The sequence below is a fragment of the Manacus candei genome, unplaced genomic scaffold, assembly GCF_025592945.1.
Source record: "Manacus candei isolate 608988 ecotype Guabito, Panama unplaced genomic scaffold, ASM2559294v1 h1tg000027l, whole genome shotgun sequence".
Lineage (NCBI taxonomy): Eukaryota > Metazoa > Chordata > Aves > Passeriformes > Pipridae > Manacus > Manacus candei.
In genome coordinates this window covers 6,596,227-6,619,656 of record NW_026138075.1, presented here as the reverse complement: position 1 = coordinate 6,619,656, position 23,430 = coordinate 6,596,227, and the positions used below count along the sequence as shown (strand labels likewise).

General features: G+C 41.1%; 2 protein-coding genes across 6 annotated transcripts in view; both read left to right on the top strand.

Annotated features, from left to right (window-relative positions):
- AP3S1 (adaptor related protein complex 3 subunit sigma 1) overlaps positions 1-11,957 on the top strand; it is a 70,821-nt gene extending 58,864 nt beyond the window's left edge. The window contains exon 7 of the mRNA XM_051789496.1: positions 11,844-11,957. The gene's annotated coding sequence lies outside the window, so the exon portion shown is untranslated. The remainder of the gene's footprint in view (positions 1-11,843) is intronic.
- The window catches only part of LVRN (laeverin), a 38,858-nt gene continuing 19,573 nt past the window's right edge, over positions 4,146-23,430 (top strand). For all 5 annotated transcript variants that reach the window (XM_051789352.1, XM_051789356.1, XM_051789353.1 and 2 more), the window contains exons 1-8: positions 4,146-4,732; positions 11,844-11,986; positions 13,190-13,329; positions 15,461-15,587; positions 17,872-18,026; positions 19,354-19,467; positions 22,791-22,931; positions 23,264-23,329. In XM_051789352.1, coding sequence (XP_051645312.1) covers positions 4,146-4,732; positions 11,844-11,986; positions 13,190-13,329; positions 15,461-15,587; positions 17,872-18,026; positions 19,354-19,467; positions 22,791-22,931; positions 23,264-23,329 — 1,473 coding nt within the window. The remainder of the gene's footprint in view (positions 4,733-11,843; positions 11,987-13,189; positions 13,330-15,460; positions 15,588-17,871; positions 18,027-19,353; positions 19,468-22,790; positions 22,932-23,263; positions 23,330-23,430) is intronic.

Sequence of the window (23,430 nt, the reverse complement as noted above, 5' to 3'; positions counted from 1 at the left end):
TTTGTCCCAGTTGCTGTGTTTTCTCCAGTGGTGAGAGCTGTTGCTGCTACCTACCTTTTGCTGTACCATTGCATTGATACATAGCTCCACAGAGGCAGTCAGTGAGGCCATGGCAAACAGCTCACAGCTGGTCCATCAAAACAGAGTAGAATTTACAAACAAATTTGTGCATGATTTCCTTGCCTTCCAGACAGAGGATTATCAGTGGCCTGTCAGTCTGAAACACCAAGGAACATGTTTTAATTAAAGCACAGGTGAAAAATATTCATTTTTGTGTGTATATATATATATATATTCAATTATAGATCAGACATCATTAACAGTAATGGTAACATTTCAAGCAGGCTTCCCTACATACAACTTTTTAATTAGATGCAGAACTTGCTATGGTGAAAGCACTTTATTTGCTCACATAGTGACCACCACGCAATGACATCTCACTCCAAACCATTAATCTGAGTTTTCAATATCATACTTTTTGATGATATTCCAATGCTTGGTCAAATTTGGCCATTTTGAATAGGAAGTCTTATCCACATTGCCTTTCTGTATTGCCCTGTACTGACCAGTTAGAACAGTCATGTCAATACAAGTCCAGATCCATATTCAGTTGCTACTGTGATAGCTTGTAAACTTTAAATCCACTGACAATTCTATAGGAGTTGTAAACAAAGTTTCAGGAATTCTTGACTGATTGCTGGAATTGCTATACATGCTATCACTCAGAACTTCTCAAATTAGATTGAACAAATGACTAGTAATGTGATTTAGGGAAACATCTTTCAACATAAAAATTACTTTGCATTGCTTAAACACATTATTTTCCTTTTTCATGGCATTCAATACGTATGATTTATGATGATATCACAATATTTTTAATGAAAGCAATACTATTAACCTGAAAAATCTTGAGAAATTTTAAAGAAGGGTTACTATAATATTTTGCTCTTTGAAATTTCATGTCAAACTTCCTGGCCAGCTGCTACATGAAGTGCTATTTACCTCACTGCACATGAATGGATAGTAGATCCCATGCTGTCATATGTAACCTTTTTCTATTGTTCAAAATTTAGTGGACATCAATAGGACTTTGAACAACTAGTGAGTATGGCAGACCCCATTGCCTATACCAAGATAATAAAGTTTGCCAGATGCTTTGGTGTCCTTCAAAGCAACAGAGCTGTCTGACTTTTTTATAACAGGTGATTTGTTTCTACCGTCATATATGTACCAGAGCCTTCTTCTGACTTAAATACAAGCCTCCTGTTTCTGTCCAAGGTCAAGATTTTATCTGTGCTATGGCCCAAATAAAAACTGTGCCTGACTTTCTGTGGCCAGGGTGCCTGTCCTGGCCCAGGACCTCCTGCCTCTTCATCTCCAGGAGCATGTCATTCAGATGTCTTAACTTTGCAACTAAGTTCAGCAGAAGGGATGAACTGTAATATTTGCATCAGAAGCTACTCACATTTAGTACTGGATGCAAACTATTTTCTCATGTCTAACATTTCCTGGTATGTATGTTACCACCAGGAGAGGGATGCCTTCACTCATCAGTTACTTTGTGAGATATAAATTATTTTATGGGAAAAAGTAGTTAAACGACACTTCTTAAAACATTTATTCTAAGTTATAACTATTGTGGGTTTATTGTGTGTCATTGGAGGAAAGGAGCAAGTTTGAATTCTCCATTGAAAACAAGAGAAAATAAACTGTTTTATAGATATGAACTGTAAACTTTAAAACATATCCTGCACTGTTAATAAGGGCAACCTTTCCATGGGGTCTGCACTACTTATCACTGAGTGGTTCTGCTTGTTTTCACAGACATGGAATGAAATGCCTTGGTTTTAATATTGCCTGTGCCTTGTTTTGAGGGGTTAAGTTAATGAACATGGCCTTACTGAACCATGTTGATGGTGTATTCAAAAAATAGGAAAGCAGGACATTGAAATCCTCCATAATTTTCTGCAATATCTGTGCTCTTGCCCTAGAAATAGTGATGAGATAGTGATCTCTTCTTGCTGCCACATCCTTCTTTGCAGTGCTGTCCTTTCTATTCTGGTATTTCTGGGAGCTCATTCTTCTTACCTGGTCTCCCTGTTGTGTCAGCTTCCATGGACTGCCACAACAAACTGTTTCCCAGAGTTACAATGACAATAAGAGGGAAAAGATACTTTCCTAAACACCTGAATACATTTTCTGTGAAATCTTTTAAGCGACATGCAGCAGGTCACACCTGGAGGGTGGTCAGTTCAGGGCTGCAGGTTCAGTGACCTCCAAGAAGTTTGCTGGAGATTGTTGTAATGTCTTAATAGGAGAGCAGTATAATGGATGTTGCAAAACATGCTAGGAGAAAAGGGAGGGGCTGATGATGTTCAAGGTGAAGAGTAAAGTTATGTGAGGCATGTGCAAGGATGGTGGGTTAATTGGAAAGAGTACAGAGGGCTGAACCAGAGAAACAGAAAAAGGTCCCAGGGTGTGGGTAGGGAGAACTGGGATAAATTAGAACAAAATGAGAAAAGAAGCACAGAAACAGAAACATACAAGTCAAATTGTGTAGGGAAAAAAAGAAAGAAAAAAAAAAAAGAAGAGGGGCCAGCATCAGAGTACAGCCTGTTTGAAATCTAATGGACAACAACAGCAAAGACATTGGGGCAGGCAGCATATGAGGCAAGAAGAGTGGGAGAGAGGCGACCAGTGAGACTGGCTCTCAGAGAGGATCTCCTCCATCCCTCAAGGGACAGGAAAAAAACAGTCTTCTGCTGGAACAAGAAATTTTCATAGTTCAGTGGCTCAGACCTATAGCAGCCAGATCTGCTGTACCCAGCATGAGGAAAGAAATACTGTATTCTGTACAGGACAACAGGAAAAGTTCTCTCTCTCAATTAACAAATAAATTAGCAAGAGAAATAACCTTTAGTATTAGGTTATTGAGGTGAATTTGCTTTAATTCTAATGACAAAACGGACTGCAATACCTAATCCAATGCCTCAATTCTGCAAACAGAGCTGTTTGGAGTTGAGGGTGGCTGTTGTGTGGACTGTAAGTCCAAGGATATTGACTTGGGTTCAAAACAATGTGGGGGGTTGTGCCTGTTGGTTGGAAGTGAATTAAAAAAAAAAAAAAAGGAGGGGAACTTGCTTGTAATCCAGATTACAAAGTGTCTGAGACAGTGGTACCCAAGAGCCACTGTTCTGGCTTCTGCTCCCGTTGGTACGTGGCTCATAGTGATTTCAAAAAGGAGCTGCAACTGAGAAAAATCAACAGGTAAGTTTTTTACAGGGTGGCAAAGGTTGCATTTTGCAATCTGGCTGGCAATCCGGCCCCAACTGGCAAACCCTTTAAGTATGTTTTTAACTGGGAAGACAGGATTAATCCTATTGATTGTAACAGGGTTAACTACATAGGTACAGCGCAGTGATGTTTATAGCCTCAACCGAACTACGCAGAGAAGTGAGGCTCTAAACGAGGACTATTTATTAGAAACCCACTTTGGTCGTGCTTTTATGTACCAAAGATTTTTCAGACTCGATCTTTTAACATGCAGATTTCTCTCAAGAGCCGCTCCACTCCGTTCTAACCACAACACTTTGCGCACCTCAAGCAGTGACCTTCCATTTTCCCATCCTTTCTCTTGCCATGGTGGTGAAAAACGTAAGAATATCTGCGGGTTTTGTGGGGTTTTTTCTCCTTTTCCGGCCAGAGCGCGGGGAGGCCTCATCTCCAGCTCGACGGTCGCCTTCGACGGCGGGGCTTTCCGCAGCCCCGAGCCACCGCCCTGCGCTCAGCCTCGGCCGGGAGAGCCCAGGGGTAGTTCGGTCCCGGCAGTGCCGCCTATCCGGGCAGCGCCGTGATCGCTCATCCCCGAGGGGTACTCGGCATCCATCATCACCCGTCCAGCATCGCCGCTCAGCCGCGACTCCTGTCACGTCCCCTCTCGGGCTTTAGGAGGGGCTGCTCGGCTGCTTGCCGAGGCGGTGGGGACGTGGGCAGCCCACCCCCCCGGAGCAGCGCTCTGTGGAGACGCTTTCCCGGCACCGCGTGGGAACCCATCTCCCCTGGCCCGGCGCGTCCCGCCCTCGGGCGCGCTCACCCCCCCGCCCCGTAAGTAGCGGCGGCAGCGGCCGTCGGGGCGCAGAGCGGGGATGGGGGCCCGCGGTGCCGGGCTGTACGTGGGGCGCAGGGCGGCCGCCCTTGGGGCCGCGCTGCTGCTGGCGCTCCTGGCCGCGCTGCTGGCGCTCGCCGCTCTCTACGGGCGCTGCCGGCAGCAGGAGGAGGCACCGCCGCCGCCCTCGCCCGCCGCCCCCGGCACCCCCGCCCCGCCACCGGCTCCCACCGCCGGCCCCGTCCGCCGCCTGCCCCGCCACCTCCTGCCGCTCCACTACGAGCTGGAGCTGTGGCCGCGGGTGCGACCGGGCCAAGCCGGGCCATTCTCCTTCAGAGGGCAGGTGAACATCACGGTGCTGTGCCGGCAGGACACGGACGCGGCGGTGCTGCACAGCGCCGGGCTCCGGAGCCGCGGGGCCGCCGTGCTCGGGCCCCTGCCCGGGCTGGGCTCCGCCGTGGAGGTGGCGGGGCTGCGGCAGGAGGAGGACGAGGTGGCGGTGCTGGAGCTGCGCGGGCGGCTGCGGGCCGGGAGCCGCTACGTCCTGCAGCTTGGCTTCCAGGGCCTCCTGGAGGAGGACCTGGTCGGGCTGTTCCTCACCCGCTACACCGACCAGGGACGGAGCAGGTAGGCGGCGGCGGCCGCCCCGCGGACTCCGCGCTCCTTCACCGCGGCAGCGGAACTCCCACGGTCCCGCGTCGAGGCCGCCCGTGGCGTGCAGGCTGCGGGACGCGGCTGCAGGAGCTGGCACAGAGCTGGCGCCGAGCTGGGCGGCACCGGGGAGAGCTGCTCGCTGCCCGGGCGCAGGAGAGGCGGCCGCTTCTCGCCCCTCCCCGGGACCGCATCGCGGGATGCAAAAAGTGTGCCAGAAACTCCGGTCTGTGCTCCGGGATGGTCGCTCTCCTCTCCGGAGAGCCTTGGCCGTGCTGCCCTGTCTCTCCGACGGCAGCTGACTTCACCCGTAGCACCGGCTGGACAATTTCTGGTCTCGCTTTCAGTGCCTTTGGCAGCGAGGGGGGCAGACAGTTCCTATGCCCAATTCCCGGGAGCCGCAGTCCGTCTCAGAAAATTCATACCGGCCCCGCACATGTCTGTGTAACACCGACAACTCCTCATTACCTCAACCTGTATCTGTGAGGAGGACGTCTTTGTCAAGAATCAGGGATTTTGGCTATGTATTTGGGCATGAGTTTAGAGACGCCGATCACATGCAGTTTCAGAAATAAGGGGGAGTAGGATGAGTTACTGCTTTAGACATCTGTACTTTGTAGGTGCTATTCACGTGAAGTTGTTTGGCTGTCATCAAACAATCCATGATTTCCGTAGGGAGTGCTATTAGGATGCTTTCTTTTTCTTTTTCTTTTGAACTGCACAACCGGTGATGGAGCTGTATGAGCTAATCAAGCAGTCAAAGGTCTAAAACATATTTTCACCCTCAAAATGATGCTTGCTTATTTTTTTATTTTTTTTCTTTTAATTTTGGATCTTCCCAACGTGAATTGCATTCTCAACTTCTGGACACGAAACTTGCCGAGAAGTGAAATTTAAGATCAGAATTTAAGTACTTCTAGTGGCAGGCAAGTTTCTCAAAATAGGAGTTTGAAGAAGAGACAGATAAATTGCTCGTTTTAAAGTTATTTCATTTTTAATAATTAAAGCACCTAACAGTGAATCAAAAGGAAAACTGGAGTTAAATTCAAGTATTCTTGCCTACTACCCTATCAATGAGTCTACTAAAATGTGTGGGTTCATAGGCTTCTTGGTTGATTGGGTAATGTAATAAAATATGCAGTTACTTTCAAGATCCATACATGCAAGCCTCTATATGAGTAGTTGTAATACGAAACCACAAAATGAAGTTGATAATTTTTTTGAAATGGAGGAAGACTGTGTGGCTTTTCTGCAATAAGCTGGCTTTTCAGCTGCCAGCTCTTGTATAAATCTCGATACCGAAGTCTGCCACATCTGGAAAATGTAACTTAGATGGACTTTTTTTTTTTTTTAACAAAAAGGAGATAAGTTGGTAAACCTTAGAGAAAAATGCAGTAAAGTAAAAAATATTTTAGGAAACACATTCTGTTTTTCTCCAGTTGCTGTTTCTTCATTCACTGATTGTTATTCACAGGATTATTTGTGCAACTTTTGAAGAAAGGAGAATCTAGAACAATTTGCTTAATTTACATAATTTTTTAAGAAAGGAACAAACCTTAATACTGTATCGGTATGCTTTCTGATGCTGTATTAATTCAAAGAAGTCATATGTAGGAAACACAGAATTAGACTATGACATTTTCTGATTCAGACTGTATAAAATTCAGAGTATCTGGGGGAAAAAAGCTATTGTCAGCTGCCACAGTAGAAAATTAGAAATTTTTTTTTAAATAATTCAAATAATGTGTATAGCTCAATTTCCAATTGTTTAGAGAATTTATTACAAAGGTCCCATTTCATTCTTAGTTCATCATGAAACACTAATGAAATGTGAGACTACAGTCTGGTTAAAGAGATGACAGTGGTAGTTAGACAATGGAATAAATTAAAGGAAATCCACTGATGGCAGATATAATGTATAATTTTTGTTACTTGTTTGTGCACCCATTTCTGATATTTTTGAATGGATTTTGCATATTTTTTCTGCTCTAAAAAAGGCTTTCTCTGAATCGAGAGTATACAATAGTATCTTGTTATTTTTCCTTCTCTAAGGATTAAGTCACCACTTAACCAGCCATTTCCTAATCTGATAGGGTCCACTAACACTGAAAGGTTTTGCATTCTTATTTTGGAGGAGATAGGTTTTGAGTGATATGTAAGCTCTGCCAAGCTATTAACAATGGAAAAAGTTGGATTCTAATGGATTGCATAGATCAGGAGTGATTTAAAAACATTCAGTGCCCTTTGGCTATCCTTACAAAGCCAGTTACCCAGTTATTGTTCTGCAAGGAAACCTCCATCTCCAGCAGACTGTCCCATAGCTTTTCTAAAGTGACTTGTATCAGTCTTCAACAGACCTGCAGGGTCTGCTTCTTGCAGAGGTTTTCTGATTTCAACACCTCACTTGAACTGGCAGCTGTAACAGACAGTGTGACGTCTATCTGTGGTCATGGAGACTCCTGTATTTCTTGCATGCACTAGAAGTCTTAGTGGGTTTTGTAATTTGTGCTTGTGGAACCCTAGAGACCTCTCGTCTCAGAAGAGTTTAAGCAGATAAGTGCAAGCGTTTGGTAGACACCTTGATCCTAATGAGATATGAAATCCCTGAAATGTTTGTTCCATCTGGACTTTGGCACTGTCATATTTCTCAGTCAGATATCCCCATTGCTCTTGGTAGACTGGCAGAATGAGCGAGTTGACGCAAAGTGTCATTCCCTGTCTTTTCTTGAAGTCAGAGCTGTTGTACACTGGCAAGGTGGTTTCACAGAAACAGCTATTTTCAGAAGTCCTAACCTGACCTCCATGGAAAACATAATAAACCAATTTTGCTGAATTTTCAAGAAAGAAATTTTTAGTTATCAGATTGATCATTGATGACTGCATATGTTTTACTGTTGTTGACAATTTGTACTGCCCACCTGATCAGGTCTTACACACGAAAGATAACTCTGAAAAATGGGAGCACTTGTTATGGATAATGAACAGTCCATGTCTGCACTGCTTGCAGAAGCAAAGGAAGTGAAAAGAAAAGATGCTCCCACTTCTCCAGCACTAAGTGTTTGAAGGCTCTCCTGTTGAAATGAAGAATCAGTATTCTGCATATAGCTGTGATAGTCCATACCAGGATCTGGGTAGGCAAAAAGATACAGAAACCACCTTTGCTCTCCTTCTCTAGCACTGCTGGCTCAAACTTACATGATGCAGGAGTTTTGTTTCTGTCGTTCTGCACAGAGATCTTCCACGGCCGTGGATGAGCTTGTGGGTGCTACTCCAGGATTAGAGGGTTCCTGTGGGGTGTACGATGAAGTGCAGGCTGTATGCAGGTCACTGTTCAGGTCAATGTTTCAAAATCCTTTGAGAATTTTACTTGGTAGCCACTCTGCTCATGTTCTATGCAACTTCTATAAAATACTTGACTGGATAGGGCTGGTATTAACAGGCGTCCCAACACAACATCCAAACACAATGTTTGCACAGATTTTTATCAGTTGCTTCTACACCAATTGCTAGGATGAGAGTAAAGGGGTTAGAACAGCACTAGTACAGTTAATTTTGCCTCAGAGCAGAGGATATGCAGTTCTTCTTAGCTCTGTTTTCTATGACTCTGTGAGTGAGACCATCAAAGGAGTGAGACAGAAATCAGAACAAGTAAGATGTTTGGTGTTTCTTTGTGTTGCTTGTTAGTATCAAGCACTCTTCACCTGAAAAAAATGTTTGGGTGTTGGGGACAAGATTCTACTCACTGTAAAACTCCCTTATTTTTAAGCCACTTCAGGGTTTGTTTTACAGTTTAATTATTTTATGTTTGTAAAAATGGAAGAAATTAAATATAAAAGATGTTAACACAAATACCAATTATGCTATCAGTATGAAAAATAACTCATGAGAAAGCATTTTTAGAATGTCTCCTTTTTTGCAACAAATAAAACATTTCATCTACAATTATCCTGTTTATTAATCAGGTGAAATGTGATCTACTAGGCATTCATGTACTATGCAGAACGTATTCCTCATTTTCCTTTTCTTTTTTCAGGCAGTAACTGAAAAAAAAAATAAGAACCTACATATACTACAATTTATGCGTAGTATAAATTGTCTAATATTTAGGCTAAGAGATCCTTTTATCTGTTTGTTTCTCATTATTTGAAAGTATCATGTGGTATTATATGATCCTTATGAAAAAAGAAAATGAAATCTATGTGCAAAACTGTAGACTTAAGGGAGGGATTAATTTGTCTACTTGAGCATTGTTAGACTTTCTAAAAAAATTATTTCCTTTTGGGCAATTTGTTTTGTGATAATAGTGCAGTGTGTTAAAAAAAAATTGCTAGTGATTCAGTTCATGCTAATACCTTCACCTTGAAAAAAACCCCAACAAACAAACCAACCCACAAGAAAAAAAGCTCCAACTATTGTCTATTCTGACAAATTATATGAGGTAATATGTGTTTTAAACACCAGTTATTTGCGTAATATGCATGAAACATTCCTATTTTTCCTTTTTATCTGGAGTTCTGCTGAAAAACAACATTTAATATGTCCTCATACTTCTTTTTTATCACATTGCCTTGGCCACAATATGCTATTTTGTATTCTTGAACAAAAATTTCTTGAGGGCAAATTTGCCAAGTGTCTGTGTCAGTTGCTGCCAGTACAGAGCCTCCAGAGGCAGTGATGGCACTGATGCGGGGGAATTCACAGTCATGGATTTACTCAGTGTTTCCTAGAACCAAGCTGCAATTGATTGCACAAAGGAATGAGCAAAAGCATACTTTGCTCCATGGGAGGAAGAAGATATTTTCAGTGATTGACTTCCTAGATGAAGTGGCCTATGACTATTGCTGCTCCTGTGCAACCCTGGCAGAAGGTTGTCACTTTCCATCGTTGGACAGGATAAAGGAGAAGAGGTGCTACTTCTGTCTCAGGTGGAGCTTCAGCTGCATTTGGCAAGGCAACTGGTGGCTGGTACAGCACAGATTTGACTCTGCAGGGAATTGGGTCCATAAAGAAAATCTTCCCTTACCGAGAGTCAAGAAGTTAAATACAAAGTGCTGCTCCTTCTCACACTATTCCTCACTTCAAAATAGGCATTGTGGTCTCAATAGTCACTGTGCAACAACACGCTCAATATGGGTTCTTTGGTCATGGGTTATGTTTATAGCACAGCATCAGATATGTCTGTTAAATGCAAAATGTACCATGTTTTAAGAGTATAGTGCTTTTACAGAGTCATCTTGTTGATATTAACTTAGTTCCCCCAACATCAGCAATGTGGATATAGATGAGGCAATGACACTTTCAGCACTGGATTATTTGATCAACCTTGAGCACAGTTAAATAGCATAGCTATTAAAAATGCCAGCACCCAAACATCTTTCAAAAGAAAAGGGGCCCTAGTAGGCCAGCCTTGGGACCTTGCTGGAAAGCACTTCTGACTTCTGACCAGTGCTACAGGTCACAATTAGTCATAGTCACGCTGTGCTTGTAGGGTAGACCTGATTTGTTACTCCACTCTGTAGTGCAGATCTGACTCATTACATACTGCTACTTAATGTACGGATGCTATCTTGATGGCTCCTGGCTTGTTTGGGATGTCTCAGTGCTAAGAATAAGCATTTGTGAACCTGGTGTGGATACACTGTTAGGGAACACCTCAACTACAGATGAAAAATATTTGCCATGTCAGTACTGAGGTCACTGAAACAGGAGATTAGGCCATGCTTGTGTGCCCAGTTGCTGGCTACTACTTGGCTGACACATATAGAGCTTTGAGGACCATTGCATGTGTATTTTTAATAATTCTTGATAAGGATACCCTTACATGAACAGCTCAGATGTACAACTTTTTGAAACTTCTGCCGCGAGACACAGTGATTTATCTTTTGATTCCAGCAAGTGTGTGTTGCAGGAGAAGAGTCAGAGATCACTCCAACAGATCTGTCCAAGTAGTTTATTAAGTTCTAATCAGTAAATTTGGGTGTACAGATGGATTGGTAGTCAGTGCTCTGCACTAAAGTATACAAATATTATTGTGTAAGTTTCTTACACATATCTTAAATGCTGCATGCATGCAAATATGTCACCAACTCATCGATGTCTGGTGTCAGACAAAAGGTCTTTCAGCCTCAAGGGTAACCTTGAGAGGCATACCTGCTTGAGGGGAGATCACCACTCTGCAGACAGGTGCTATGGATGGAGAGCTCAACAGACTCTGATAGCTGGAGATATTTACAGTAAAGTAGTTGACTTGTAGTCAGTTTTTCTGCTACTGATGCACTTTCCTCCACTTATCAATCCTGTCTCCATCCAGACCTGTGGTTTTGATTTGCTGCTGAATTCTTAATGGCAGTCTCACACAGTAGGATTAACTTTGGTCAGATCTACTTGGTGAACATCAGACTGGACCAAAGTCTACTTAGTTCAAATAGGACGAGTGCATCCATCACAGTATGCCGCAGAGGCAACTGAGGCAAAGTTCCTTTGCATAAGGTACAAAAGGGTCCTTTTGAATATTATTCTGGTTTTGCCAGTGTACTGGGACAGCGTTGATGCTGTTTTCACAGGGGTTCTTCTCTATTGGATTTGACAGAAGGGTGCAAGTGCATGCATACACAGTTCACTAACAGTTATTACTATTTTTTATTAAAATATACCAGTAATTAATTAACAAGAATGCATGCATTAAGGAGAGCAGCAGGTGTACAGAGATATTCTAATGACAATAAAGTTGGGCATTGTATCTCTTGAGCACTGGTCTGCTGTGTGCAAAACTTCGATCAATTCTGTCTTAATAAACAAAGTAGGAAAGCTCAAATATTTAAAATATGATATCCGGAAAAGGCCTGTGAGGAGAAAAAAAAAAGATCTAATTAAAAAAGACTGCTTTTCTCCACAAGCATCCAAACTGAACTGGTTGTTGGGCACACAGATTTAGTCATGGCTTTAAATAATAGGCAAAACTTTTCCAAATCTGCATATTTACATGATTCACTTCCTGGTTTTTCTGATTTGTTGTCTTTTTGTGCTGTATATGGATTTTGATGAGCTGTAGCATGCTGGATTAATCTTACTTGTATTTTTAATACAGTGTGCTCATTGCCTCCCAAATGGAACCAGCGTTTGCCAGGAGAGTGTACCCATGTTTTGATGAACCTGCCATGAAGGCCACATTCAATATCAGAATTGTCCATGACCCAAGTTATGTGGCTCTTTCCAACATGCCTGCTATTGGTAGGTAAACAGCAAGTCAACTTACGGGTTTTTTTCCCCTAAATTACTTTTTAAAAAGGTGCAATTTATCTGAGAAGACTATGTCATCTGATACAGTGTATTGTCCACGTGCTGATGTCTTCAAAGGGCACACAAAATCTGTGTCTATGAACTTAAACATTTGGACACTGTTATTCATAATTAATGTCTCTGATGGCAATAATTCCATCAAATAGTTTTGTTAGTTGTGATGTGCTCTCCTCTGGCTGCTGCAGGCTGCATAGGGTTTGATTCCTGTTATTTACTTTAGTCAGTGTGTCTGTCTTATGTGTGACATCTTTTTAAAACCAAATGGCAACCTCAAGTATTCAAGGCTGTATTTGTGACATCAAGGGATTCCTTTAATTCTAAGTAGATTTTAAGACATATTTACAACATACAAAAAATTGTTTTCCCGGGCAGAGACACTGTAGCCTCCTGTGTATATGAAGACTTAGAAAAAGCACACTATAAAGCTCTGGAGACGCTACTCCTGTCCCTTTCTGGAATCTCATGTGGGATGTCTGTGGGGTATAAGGTTCCAAACTACGTTAGTGTTCCTACAGAAATCTGTTGTGTCTTTTGCCTTCTTCTTAAAAGCCTTTTTCTGCAGTTCAATGCCATGAATCTCTATTTTTCAACTAAATAATTTCAGCCATAAAAAGTAAGTTTTACGAGATTTGCATGGAAGATAAGTAACTAAGGAGTATAGATGGGGTCTCTGTGAGAATTGCCGGAAGCATTTTCTACCCCTGAGAATCCTGTCCATATCCCTCTTATTTAGAAAGAAGATATCTGATTTAGTGTTTCATAATTCTTAGGCACACATGTATTTGAATTATAATAGATCAGATTTAGAGATATCAGTTTTAGAGATATGCAGCATGGAATAAAATGTCCACAGCTTGCTCACATATTAAAACTGACACAGTTTGATATCCTTCCAAGACTTCATTTAAGAAGCTCAAGAGTGGATTTTTGCTGTTTGCATGGAAGGTCACAACTCTGATACATGTCAGTAGCAACGAGTCTGGCTGCTTTCCTTCTATCAGAAACATATGAAGAATGTAGTGCAGGAATACAGCATATTGAAGAGAGGGGTAAAAAAACATGCAGAAAACATAAAATTCCTTGTTTATTATGGATGAGCATTGGTTTGAATATTTTTTTGGTTTTTTTTCCTAGATGTATCTGAAATGAAGGATGAAAATGGAAGCCTATGGACTGTTACCACATTTAACACTTCACTGAAAATGTCGACTTATTTGACTGCTTTTGTGGTCTGTGATTTTGATTATGTCACCAGAACAGAGCGGGGAAACAAGGTAAATATGAGGCTGCATAACACGTTATAGCAGTTTACAGCGGAAGTTGGCTCTGTGGTGCATCATGTGCTTTAGAAGATACCACACACATTAACTCTGTTTTCCATTCCAAAACTATTTGCTTATGTGGCAAAACTGCTAACATTTATCCTGTAGATATTTCTGCAGAAACATTTCCTTTAGGACAATTAGTTTATTGTCTTGTCCTGTTCATTTCATACAGCTGCAGAAGTAGGTTTGGGCTGTGTATGTTAAAAATTTGGAGCAGCTACTCTGCAGAAAGTACTGGTCATAATTTAGGGTCTTCTTACTTTCTTAGCTGTCTTAGTCGGAAAAAATATCTGTTTCCACTGCTGTGACAAAACACTGATGTTCAGTGCCTTGTTCTTCAAGACCCCTTGAGGACCACCACCATGACATCACTAAGAGTAATACTGTGCTCCAAGCATTTTGTATACTAGTATTTTAACCTTTTATTCGGTAGTGGTCGCATTTTTTTTAGCCTTCAGAAGTCCCTGTTTTGTGTTTGAAGCTTCTTCATCTATGAGTATTCAGTTTTGCTCTTACTGTACAATGGCCAAAGCTTCTCAAGAGAAGCTGTAAAAAAATGTACTGCATTGGCACCAGTTGTTTCTCTTTCCTTCTTTTGGTCAAAGTCAACAGGGAAAAGATGTATCACGTTGTTCCAAAATAAATAGTAAATTCAAGTATACAGCTATTAAAGGTAGCATTTACTTGATCTCCTTAATAAATGAGAAAACTGCATGGTTGGTTCACTGTCATCCTACTGGGGAAAGGTGGGACAACATGAGAGGACAGTGCACAGATCACCTAGGAAGCACAGTATTGGCTCTTTTTAAAAGTGAAGATTGGACTTGGTATGTCATACCTGTCACCTTCTGTCTTGAACCTGTTGGATGCTTACAGCTATGGCTGTGGTGCCTTTTTCTTGGGCTGATGTGTACTGACAGTAGTTAGCAAAGCAGAGCATTCAAATGAGCTTTTATTCAGAGGGAAGAGGCACCACCTGTGTTCTGTGACATAAAGGAAGACAGTATTTCACCCCTTGGTTTTAGAGGGAGATACTCAGTTTATGCCTCCACAATATTTGTGTGAGCATATTCATTTGTGCCTATTTTTGACATTTCTGCTAAGTAATTTCCAACCTGAAACAGGGATATTGTAACTCAAAGCTGATATGAGGATTAGGATTTTAAGATGTTTAGGTTTTGCAAATTAAGTGATCTGGTCTTTGAATCTCCTCTGAAGCCTTGGCTGAAAAGAGGGCCTCAGAGGTTGAGGACACTCTTTTTTTTTCCCCTTATAAATTAAATCCCAATGCTTCCCAACTGTGCTCTTAGCGTTTGGCTGTGCGGCTTCTTGTGAGACCATGTATAGCACTTAGATGCAAGAAATGTCGAGGTTTTGAGCTGATAGGCACGTGGAGGGGGTCTTTCATTCAGAAATATATGGCGGAGACAAACCTTTTCTAAGCCTACTCCATCACTCTTGAGCAAGGAGCTGTCCTTTCCAGTACAAAACAAAAGGGCAGAGGAGGGGAAAGCTTTGCTTGCAGCCACAGTTTCTGTTACTCAGAGGTACAGATGCTCTCTGCCCAGATACCATCTGCTCTCCTTAGCAGAGAGGGAGGCCAGTGGTCTGTTTCAGGCTGTGAGAAAGTTCAAGAGGAGAGATGTGTATCTTTGGACCACAAACACTCTCTGGAAGTTCATTTCTCTCTCATTAGGTGGGCTGAAAGAGAGCTTGTCACCCAAACTCACTGGCTGGCATACATTGGCTTAAGATGTGTGATTCCAAATCGTTTCACAGTATTTTCCACTTAATAAAAGAAAAACTATGAGATTGTTTGTTCCAACAACGTATAGTTGGATTCAAATCTTCATCCTTTCAAAGTACCGGAACTCTCCTAGGTTTTAGCAGGAGCATGTTCTTTGACACATTTTGTTGGGTCCAGTAAAACTTGGATTCTTTTAAAGATTAAATTAAAAGCTTCATTGCATGGTTTGGTGTGGACAGACAGCATTTTTTCCAACAATGATTCACAAAAGAGAAACAAAGAGAATGGAAATATGAGGGTTGTTTAAAAGAACTCTCCCTTGTGTTATTGCAGATACGTATTTGGGCTCGGAAAGAAGCAATTGGAAATGGGTATCTTGACTATGCTTTAAGTATCACTGGTCCAATATTTTCATTTCTGGAAGATGTACTTAACATCAGCTACCCTCTGCCAAAGACAGGTGAGATGACTTATTTTCTGAAAGGAACCACAAATGGCTGCTGCTGGTATAACATTCACAGAAGCAATGTATTCTTTTGCAGTATTCTCCTTTTGCAGCTTACTACATTCTTTTACAGCTTACCATTGAATACACCACCTAAACTTTAACTCACTGACTTTTCCTTTCTGCATCATGTCTTTTATTAATCTGTAACTCAGTGTTCTTACTTTCACATCCTACTCATTCTTTTAAAGCATGACTTCCTAATAAAGGGGCAGTTGGGACAACAAAGTGGGTAGAAAGAAGTATTTCAGTCATGTGGCTATTTCTGGGATGCATAGACCATAACATGTAAGGATGTTGTAGTTCCTATGTCCTCCTAGTAAATCCATGCTTGCTCTAATAACATGTGTCCCCCCCCAAGCATTCCTTGCTTTTTTCAGTATGTCCCTGTCTTACCTGTGAGTTGGGTGTATGTTCCTCCCGCACATTCCTCCCCAGAAAAAAAGTCTCCTGCAGAAAAACATTGTTTCTGCTTAAAACGGACAACAGATAAGTCAGTTAAGTCAAGTTTCAGTCAAGAAAGAAGGATGCCATCATGTAATTTCACTGTACAGTTTGTTTGTTACTTGCACTTGGATTCCCAAGCATTTCAGCATGAATATAATGGGAAATGGGCTCTTTTATAGATATTAGGAGAATATTGGGAGCACAGAAAGCAATTCTTACTTGAAATGAGTTTTGAAACTGTCCATGATTTTAGCAGATTACAGGATTGTGGGGAAAGAATTTCCTTCTTTTCTTGACTGGGAAAGAATTTCCTTCTTTTCTTGACTGGATAATTTGCTGACTTGTCAAATCTGTATTTTGGCACTTGAAAGAAATAAATGTTAGTCTATGTAAATGTATTATCTTCCAGTGTATTTCTATTAACTTGCAGAATTTTTCACTACCCTTCTTGTGAAAAATATATTATATGCAGTCTTCACTTCTTAATTTTTCTGATCTTAGTAATCATACAAGCTACTCAAGGGCTGTAGATGATTTTGTTTCATGCTTGTGTTCTTTTGTTTATCAGCAATGTTGACATTAATTAATTAATATAAAACTATTACAAAAATGAAGTAGAAGAACAGTATTGTAGACTTCCTGTTAGGAAGGATTTCAGTGTCACAGAAGGCTGTAATACCATTACAGTCCTGACTGTAATGCCTTGCAATATCCACTGGATTTCCCAGTGTCTTTCTTAGAAGTTTTGCCTAAAAATCAGTAGGATTAGATCAACCACGAGTAGCTCATTGTAAATGCTAGAGATTTCTATTGCAAACTCAGAATGTGAAATTAAGAATAAACATATTTAAAATCAGGGATCTTTTAGGGTTTGTCTTCACCTCATTTTAATGCAGTTATAAGGGAACTCTCTTGCCCCGAGCTGGCTGGATCAGGGCTGCCTCACCAAAAGTGAAGTACTTTTGCTGTAGACTCAAGGTGAGATGTAGCTGAGATCAGTCTGGCTGTGCTGGGGTTCAGCACCATGCTTTCAGTACTTGTCTAGCTTTTGGACTGGAGCTTTCTCATAGTTCCCTAATTTGGAATAGTTTTCCATAATTTGGAATACAAGCTTGTGTCAACTTCTAAATACTTGGTATACTTTTTCCAAATTTTGATCTTTGCTACCAACTTAAACTGTTTAAACAGTCTCTTCCTTTGAGACCCTGATGTTTTGTCCAGCTTTCACATTTGAACTGGAAAACTGTTCTCTGTGCATAAGGCAGAAGGGCAGTACAGAGGTAACAGTCATATTGTGTAAACAAAGAGATGGTGTTTCTAAGGTGCCTTTCAAAGAAGAGTAGAAAGGATACCTCTACTCACACAGCTGAAAGAGCAAGATTTTTTTTATTATCTGTTGCTAGGCTGAAGAAAAAGGTAAGTATAATCTTACTCAAACATGGGAGAAATTCAAGTCAGAAAAAGATTTCTGACAGCCATCAGGGAATATATTCTCTCCTAACCTTCATTTTCAGTCAGAACATTTGCATGTACAAGATACAGTACAGATCTGGGCTTTGCAGGAATTTATGTGGCTTCCTGAAAGAATGGCAATCACAGGTGAAAAGTGTGACAAGAAGAAACTTCAGAGACCATTGGCAAATTTTGGCATAATACCACAAAGAACCACTAAAATGTAGTATCCTTTAATTGGACGTTGAATCAGTGCGAGAACTAAAATCATGTGATCACTTTATTTTCAAAGTGTTAAAGATACCTTTTTTTTTTTTTTTGTCTGTTTGAATCAATTTAGATCTGGTTGCACTGCCTGAGTTTGGAGCAGGTGGTATGGAAAACTGGGGGCTAGTGACTATCCAAGAATCATCATTGATGTACATCCCAAGTGATAAATTCACAAGCAGAAAGGCAATGATTGCCTTAATTGTGTCACATGAGCTAGGACACCAGGCATGTGGTAAAAAATTCTGTGCATTTATTTATCTATGACATTCTTTCCTTCCAGTTGCTGATGATGCAGTCACTGATTAGTAGAAGAAAATAATTACTTGATAGTAGGGGGTGCGAGCACTAGAGTACTGAAAGCCTATTTGATCATATGTTTCGCTGATAAAACAATATTAAAAGCAGGTTCTGTCATATTACAAGCTGTACACATTGCACAGGACTCACTGATGCAAAACTGTTAATGGGCTACTTGTTTTTTTCTTACACAGGACTTGAATGCCACTCTTGGGTGTAGGGATAACACAGTACTCTCTCTATATAGTATACTTTCTACTTTGGTGGGAGAATTAATGGAGTTCATCAGTACTTTTTGTAGTGGCAGTGCATGTGCATATTGCAAAAGGTATTTCTTTTTCTGTAAGAAAAAGCCTATGGTATGATAGAACAAAATTAACATGGAACTGTAACTGTATCTTTGTCCAGCTTTCACAGAGATTTTCAAATTTTGTCTTACTTGATTTGGAATGATAATGCCGTTTCACTTCTTTATTGACTGTGTTTAATTTACTGTTATTTGCCAGAGCAACAACTCTTTGCACTTGGTCAACAAAGCTAGCAAAAGAGTTTAGCTTGGCTAGCGCACTTGTATGCCTTTCTGACAAGGTCTGTAACTTTCCAGACCTTCAGATGAGCAGTATTTTTATTGCAGACCTATAAAATAAATGTCAATACTTAACAAAACTCTGTTTTAAAATAAAGCTGTAGTTCAGGTTTTTAAGAATTAGCAAATAAAATATAAATCAACAAGTGATCAGTTTTTGTTAAATATGAACTGCCAAATATGAGTACACAGCAGATGTTGTGGAAATTTTATACTTGCCAGGTTAGGGATTTGCTGGTTTTGGAAATGGTTATTTCCCCAGTTTTGTTTACCATTCCTCTGACAATTTCATTCTGTTAAGAACATGGAAAAATGTTTTTTAATTGCTTGATAAATGCCTTACTTTTAATCATAGCCTGATATATTTTAGATACTTAAATTATATTGACAAGTGTTTGAAATGACATAAAGCACTGAGATCCACACTCCTGGTATGAAATTGTAGATGAAGTGATTTAAAAATAATTGCCCTGAACTTCTGACTTTTTCCAAGGTACATGTTTTCCTACTGAATTTTCCCTATCTGAAGGAATATTCAGCAATTTATTCAATTTACATGTACACAATAAATAGTTACTTCATCATAAGTATGTGTACTTAATCTGCCAAAAAATGAGAAGAGAAGAGCAGGCCAAGGACATTTTGAGATACTTTTTCTTTCTATTTAAGTGGTTTGGAAATCTGGTTACGATGAACTGGTGGAATGATCTGTGGCTTAATGAGGGACTGGCATCTTACTTTGAGTACCTGGGAGCTGCCTTTGTTGACCCCAAGCTTTCACTGGTAAGTACTAATGCTTACATGCAAAGTTCCACCACATAACAAAGAAAAGGAAGACGCAGGAGATGGGATTTAATTAAACAATGTTATTATTAACTTAACTCCTGTAGGAAAGACCAGCAGGTCTTGATTCTTCCTTGATAGGTTTCCATCTGTTGGGGGGCCATGACCATACCCAGCTCTTCTACAGCTGGTGCAGAGGACAAGTGGACAGCTGTGATGCTGCAGTGACAAGGAGCTGGTGTTTTGCGCTAGATCTGTCATGTAGCAAACCCAGATTTCTCTCCTGGGTCCTGTTGTAGCTGATGGTTTGCCTCCCTGCCTGCCAAGCTCTTTGCCAAGCGTCCTGCACAGTAATTAAGGTGGTTCATTTTGAGTCTGTTTACCCCGCTGGGTCGCTGGAGGTCTGGTTGTGGATAAGGTAAATATAATGCACATAGCTAATCCAACAGCAGGGCAAAATTCCTTCCTGTTCTGCTCAAATGGGAATAAGCATAAATCCTGTAGTATATTAGAAAAATCCATGCATTGTTAAACTCTTGAGACAGGTGGATAGTTGCTGCTAATTGCAGTCATGACATGAGGTGCACTTGCCTGTGCAATGTTAAATGTCTATACAGTGCCCTCAGCTTCCGAAGAAAGAAAAAGCCTTTAATACCACTGAAAAGGTAAAAGCCACCAGATTTTAAACTGGAAATAGATTCTTGACTTCTTTTTAATTTAAAACCTTTAATTTAGAGATTTGCCTTTCTAGGAATCAACAGTTGACATTTGTGTCCATAAAGTAAACTTTTATATTGGGCAGTAATTCTATTCGATAAATTACAATTAGGTGATGTGCCTTGGAAATCCAGAGTAAATCACACAGATGTGAGAATATAGGTCTTTCTTGTGCAGTTTTGTGGGGCATATACATTCACAATTACAGAATGGCTGAGGTTAGAAGGGACCTCTGGAGGTCATCTTGTCCAACACCCTTGCTCAAGCATGGTCACCTAAGAGCCAGTTGCCCAGGACCGTGTCCAGACAGCTTTTGAATATCTCCAAGGATGGAGACTTCATAACCTCTCACGGCAACCTGTGCAAGTGCTCGATCACCCTCACAATGAAGAAGTGTTTTCTGATGTTCAGAGAGAACTTCCTGTGTTTCAGTGTATGCCCATTGCCTCTGGTCCCGTCACTGGAAAGGGTCTGGCTCTGTCCTCTGTGCAGCCTTCCTGCAAGTAGATATATACATTGATAAGATCCCTCTGACCCTCTCTTCCCCAGGCTGAACAGTTCTGGCTCTCTCCACCTTTCCTCATAAGAGAGATGCTCCAGTCCCTTCACCATCTTTGTGACATTTGCTAAGCTCTCTCTAGTAGCTCTATATCTTTTCTGTACTTGGGAGCCCAGAATTGGACCCAGCATTTCAGGTGTGTCCTCATCAGTGTTGAGTAGAGGGGAAGGATCATCTCTTTTAACCCACTGGCAGTATTACTTCTAATGCAGCCCTGGATACCATTAGCCTTTGCTGCAAGGGTACGTTGTTGGCTCATGTTCAACTTCAAATTGAACTCTGAAAATAAAATTTACTGCCTATTTACAAGGAGAAAAGTTGGTCAACAAATTTGATGCCATTAATTGGAAGACTGTGATCTTCTCCTTGGAAAGGAGAAGTGCTCAAAGTGGCCTACAGTGTTTAAAAAAATTGGGTTTCTGTCTTTACCTTTGTAATTATGTCATTTTCCATTCTATCTTAAGACGGCCAGGGGAAACTGAATCATCATTTGACAAAAAGACAACTTCACTGATTTATCACAAAATCATAAAAGAGCTTGAGTTTGAAAGTAACTTTAAGATTGTCTAATTCCAATGCTCCTGACATGGTCAGGGACAACTTCCACTAGTGCAGGTGGCTCAAAACCCCCTCCAACCTGGCCTTGAACAGTACCAGCGATGGGGTGTCCACAACTTCTCTGGACAACATGTTCCAGCCCCTCACCACCCTCACAGTAAAGAATTTTTCCCAAGATCTAATCTAAATCTCTCCTCCTTAATTTAAATTTTTTCCCTTTTCTCCTGTCATTCCTGTGTCAAAGGTCACTTTTCCTCTCTTTTATAAGTCCCCTTTAAGTACTGTAAGGCTGCAATGAGGTCTCTTGGAGGCTTCTCAGTACTGAATAATGTCAGCCCTCTCAGCCCATCTTCATAGAAGAGGTGTTCCAGCCCTCTGATCATCTTTGTGGTCCCACTCTGGACTTAGTCTAACAGGTCTATGTCCTTCCTGCGCTGAAGACCTGAAGACCCCCGTCCTGGCGGCAGTACTTCGGGTGGGCTCTTACCAGAGCAGGGTAGAGGGGCAGAATTACCTCCCTTGACCTGCTGTCCACACTTGGACTGAGGCAGTCCAGGATGGGGTTTGTTTTCTGGGGTGCCAGTGACTCCTGTTTTCTCATACAGCTTTTCATCCATGAGAACCCCCAAGTCCTCCACATGACAGGTCTCAGTGGTTCTTCTCCTAGTCTGTAATCACATCTAGGATTGCCCTGACTCAGATGCAGCACCTTGCACTTGGTCTTGTTGAACTGCATTAGGTTCCCATGGGCCCACTTCTCAAGTTTGTTCAGGTCTCTGTGGATGGCATCCCATCCTTCTGTTGTGTTAACTGCACCATTCAGCTTTGTGCCATCAGCGGACTTACTGAGGTCACACTCAATTCCTTTGTCTGCATCATTGATGAAGTTACTAAATAGCACTGGTCCCAAACCAGAACCCTGAGGGACACCACTTGTCACTGATCTCCATTGGGACTGTCAGCTGTTGACCATGGTAGGTGGCATTTACTCCTGAGGAGCCATTTTCCCTCCATATTTCTCACTGGGTGACAGCAGAAATGCCTCATAACTTTGGTACCCTCGGTAACTTAGTTTCTAGGTTGTTGCTTAGGGCTGCAGCAGGAGAAACATGGAATTTAGGAGGAAAGTGCTGCCATATTCGTGACATACAGATGTAAATGAGATACAGGCTTTCAGTTTTCAGTATTTGTTCAGCTGTTTAGTATAGTTGACTTATTGTCCTTGAGCATTACACTGTAACTGACTTTGTCAGGCCCAAGCCCACAGTATTCTCAGATGCGAAATTTTCTTTGATTACTGATGTTGCATGTGGAAAATGTTAGGATCGGGTAAGTAGTCCTTTGTACTTCATGAGAAAGTCAGAGAGTAAGGGAAAAGGATCATTCCTTGCTTATGGGCAAACGATTTGTAATAGTGCTAATTCCACGTTGTCTCCTGAGAATTAGTATCTTCTGATCAGCTCACTTAGATTTTTTCTTTTTCTTGCAGGATAAAATCTTTTGTGATCATGTTGTGCAACCTGTCTTAAGGGAAGACAGTGAAACAGTTCGATCACTGTCAGAGAGCGAAGACAAGATCAAAGGATCATTTTCTATAACATCTCTGTTTGACAGCATCACATACAACAAGGTTAAAAAATATAAAATTCTTTCCATTTCTCCCAGATTCTAAATTAATCGTACAAAGTAGGTTTGAGAGGAACTGTTGAACAGAACTGTTTTGTCATTCAAAAGTCGTTTCTGCTGTACACACAAATTTATTGGGTGTCGCAAATCTATTTGGCTACAAAGGAAATGGTGGAAGCATCTTTAAACTCTGTGAAATATGAAGTGTAGGAGTAGCCTGACTAACTTGTCTGAAATATAGTTTGAAAAAATATTTCAACAATAATTGCAATAATAATTCTTTTTTTCTCATGCTTTTTTTGTTTGTTTGTTTTTTTTTTTTTTTTTGTACTCCAGGGAGCTTCTATAACCTGGATGCTTTCTGGTTTTCTGACTGAAAAGTTGTTCATCAGAGCACTTACTGTAAGTTTGAAAAGAAACCCCCTCATCTTGATTTATGAGCTTGAAAATAACAATTGTACAAATTGCTGTTTGCCTTGCTGATGGTTTTCATTGAACCCTCA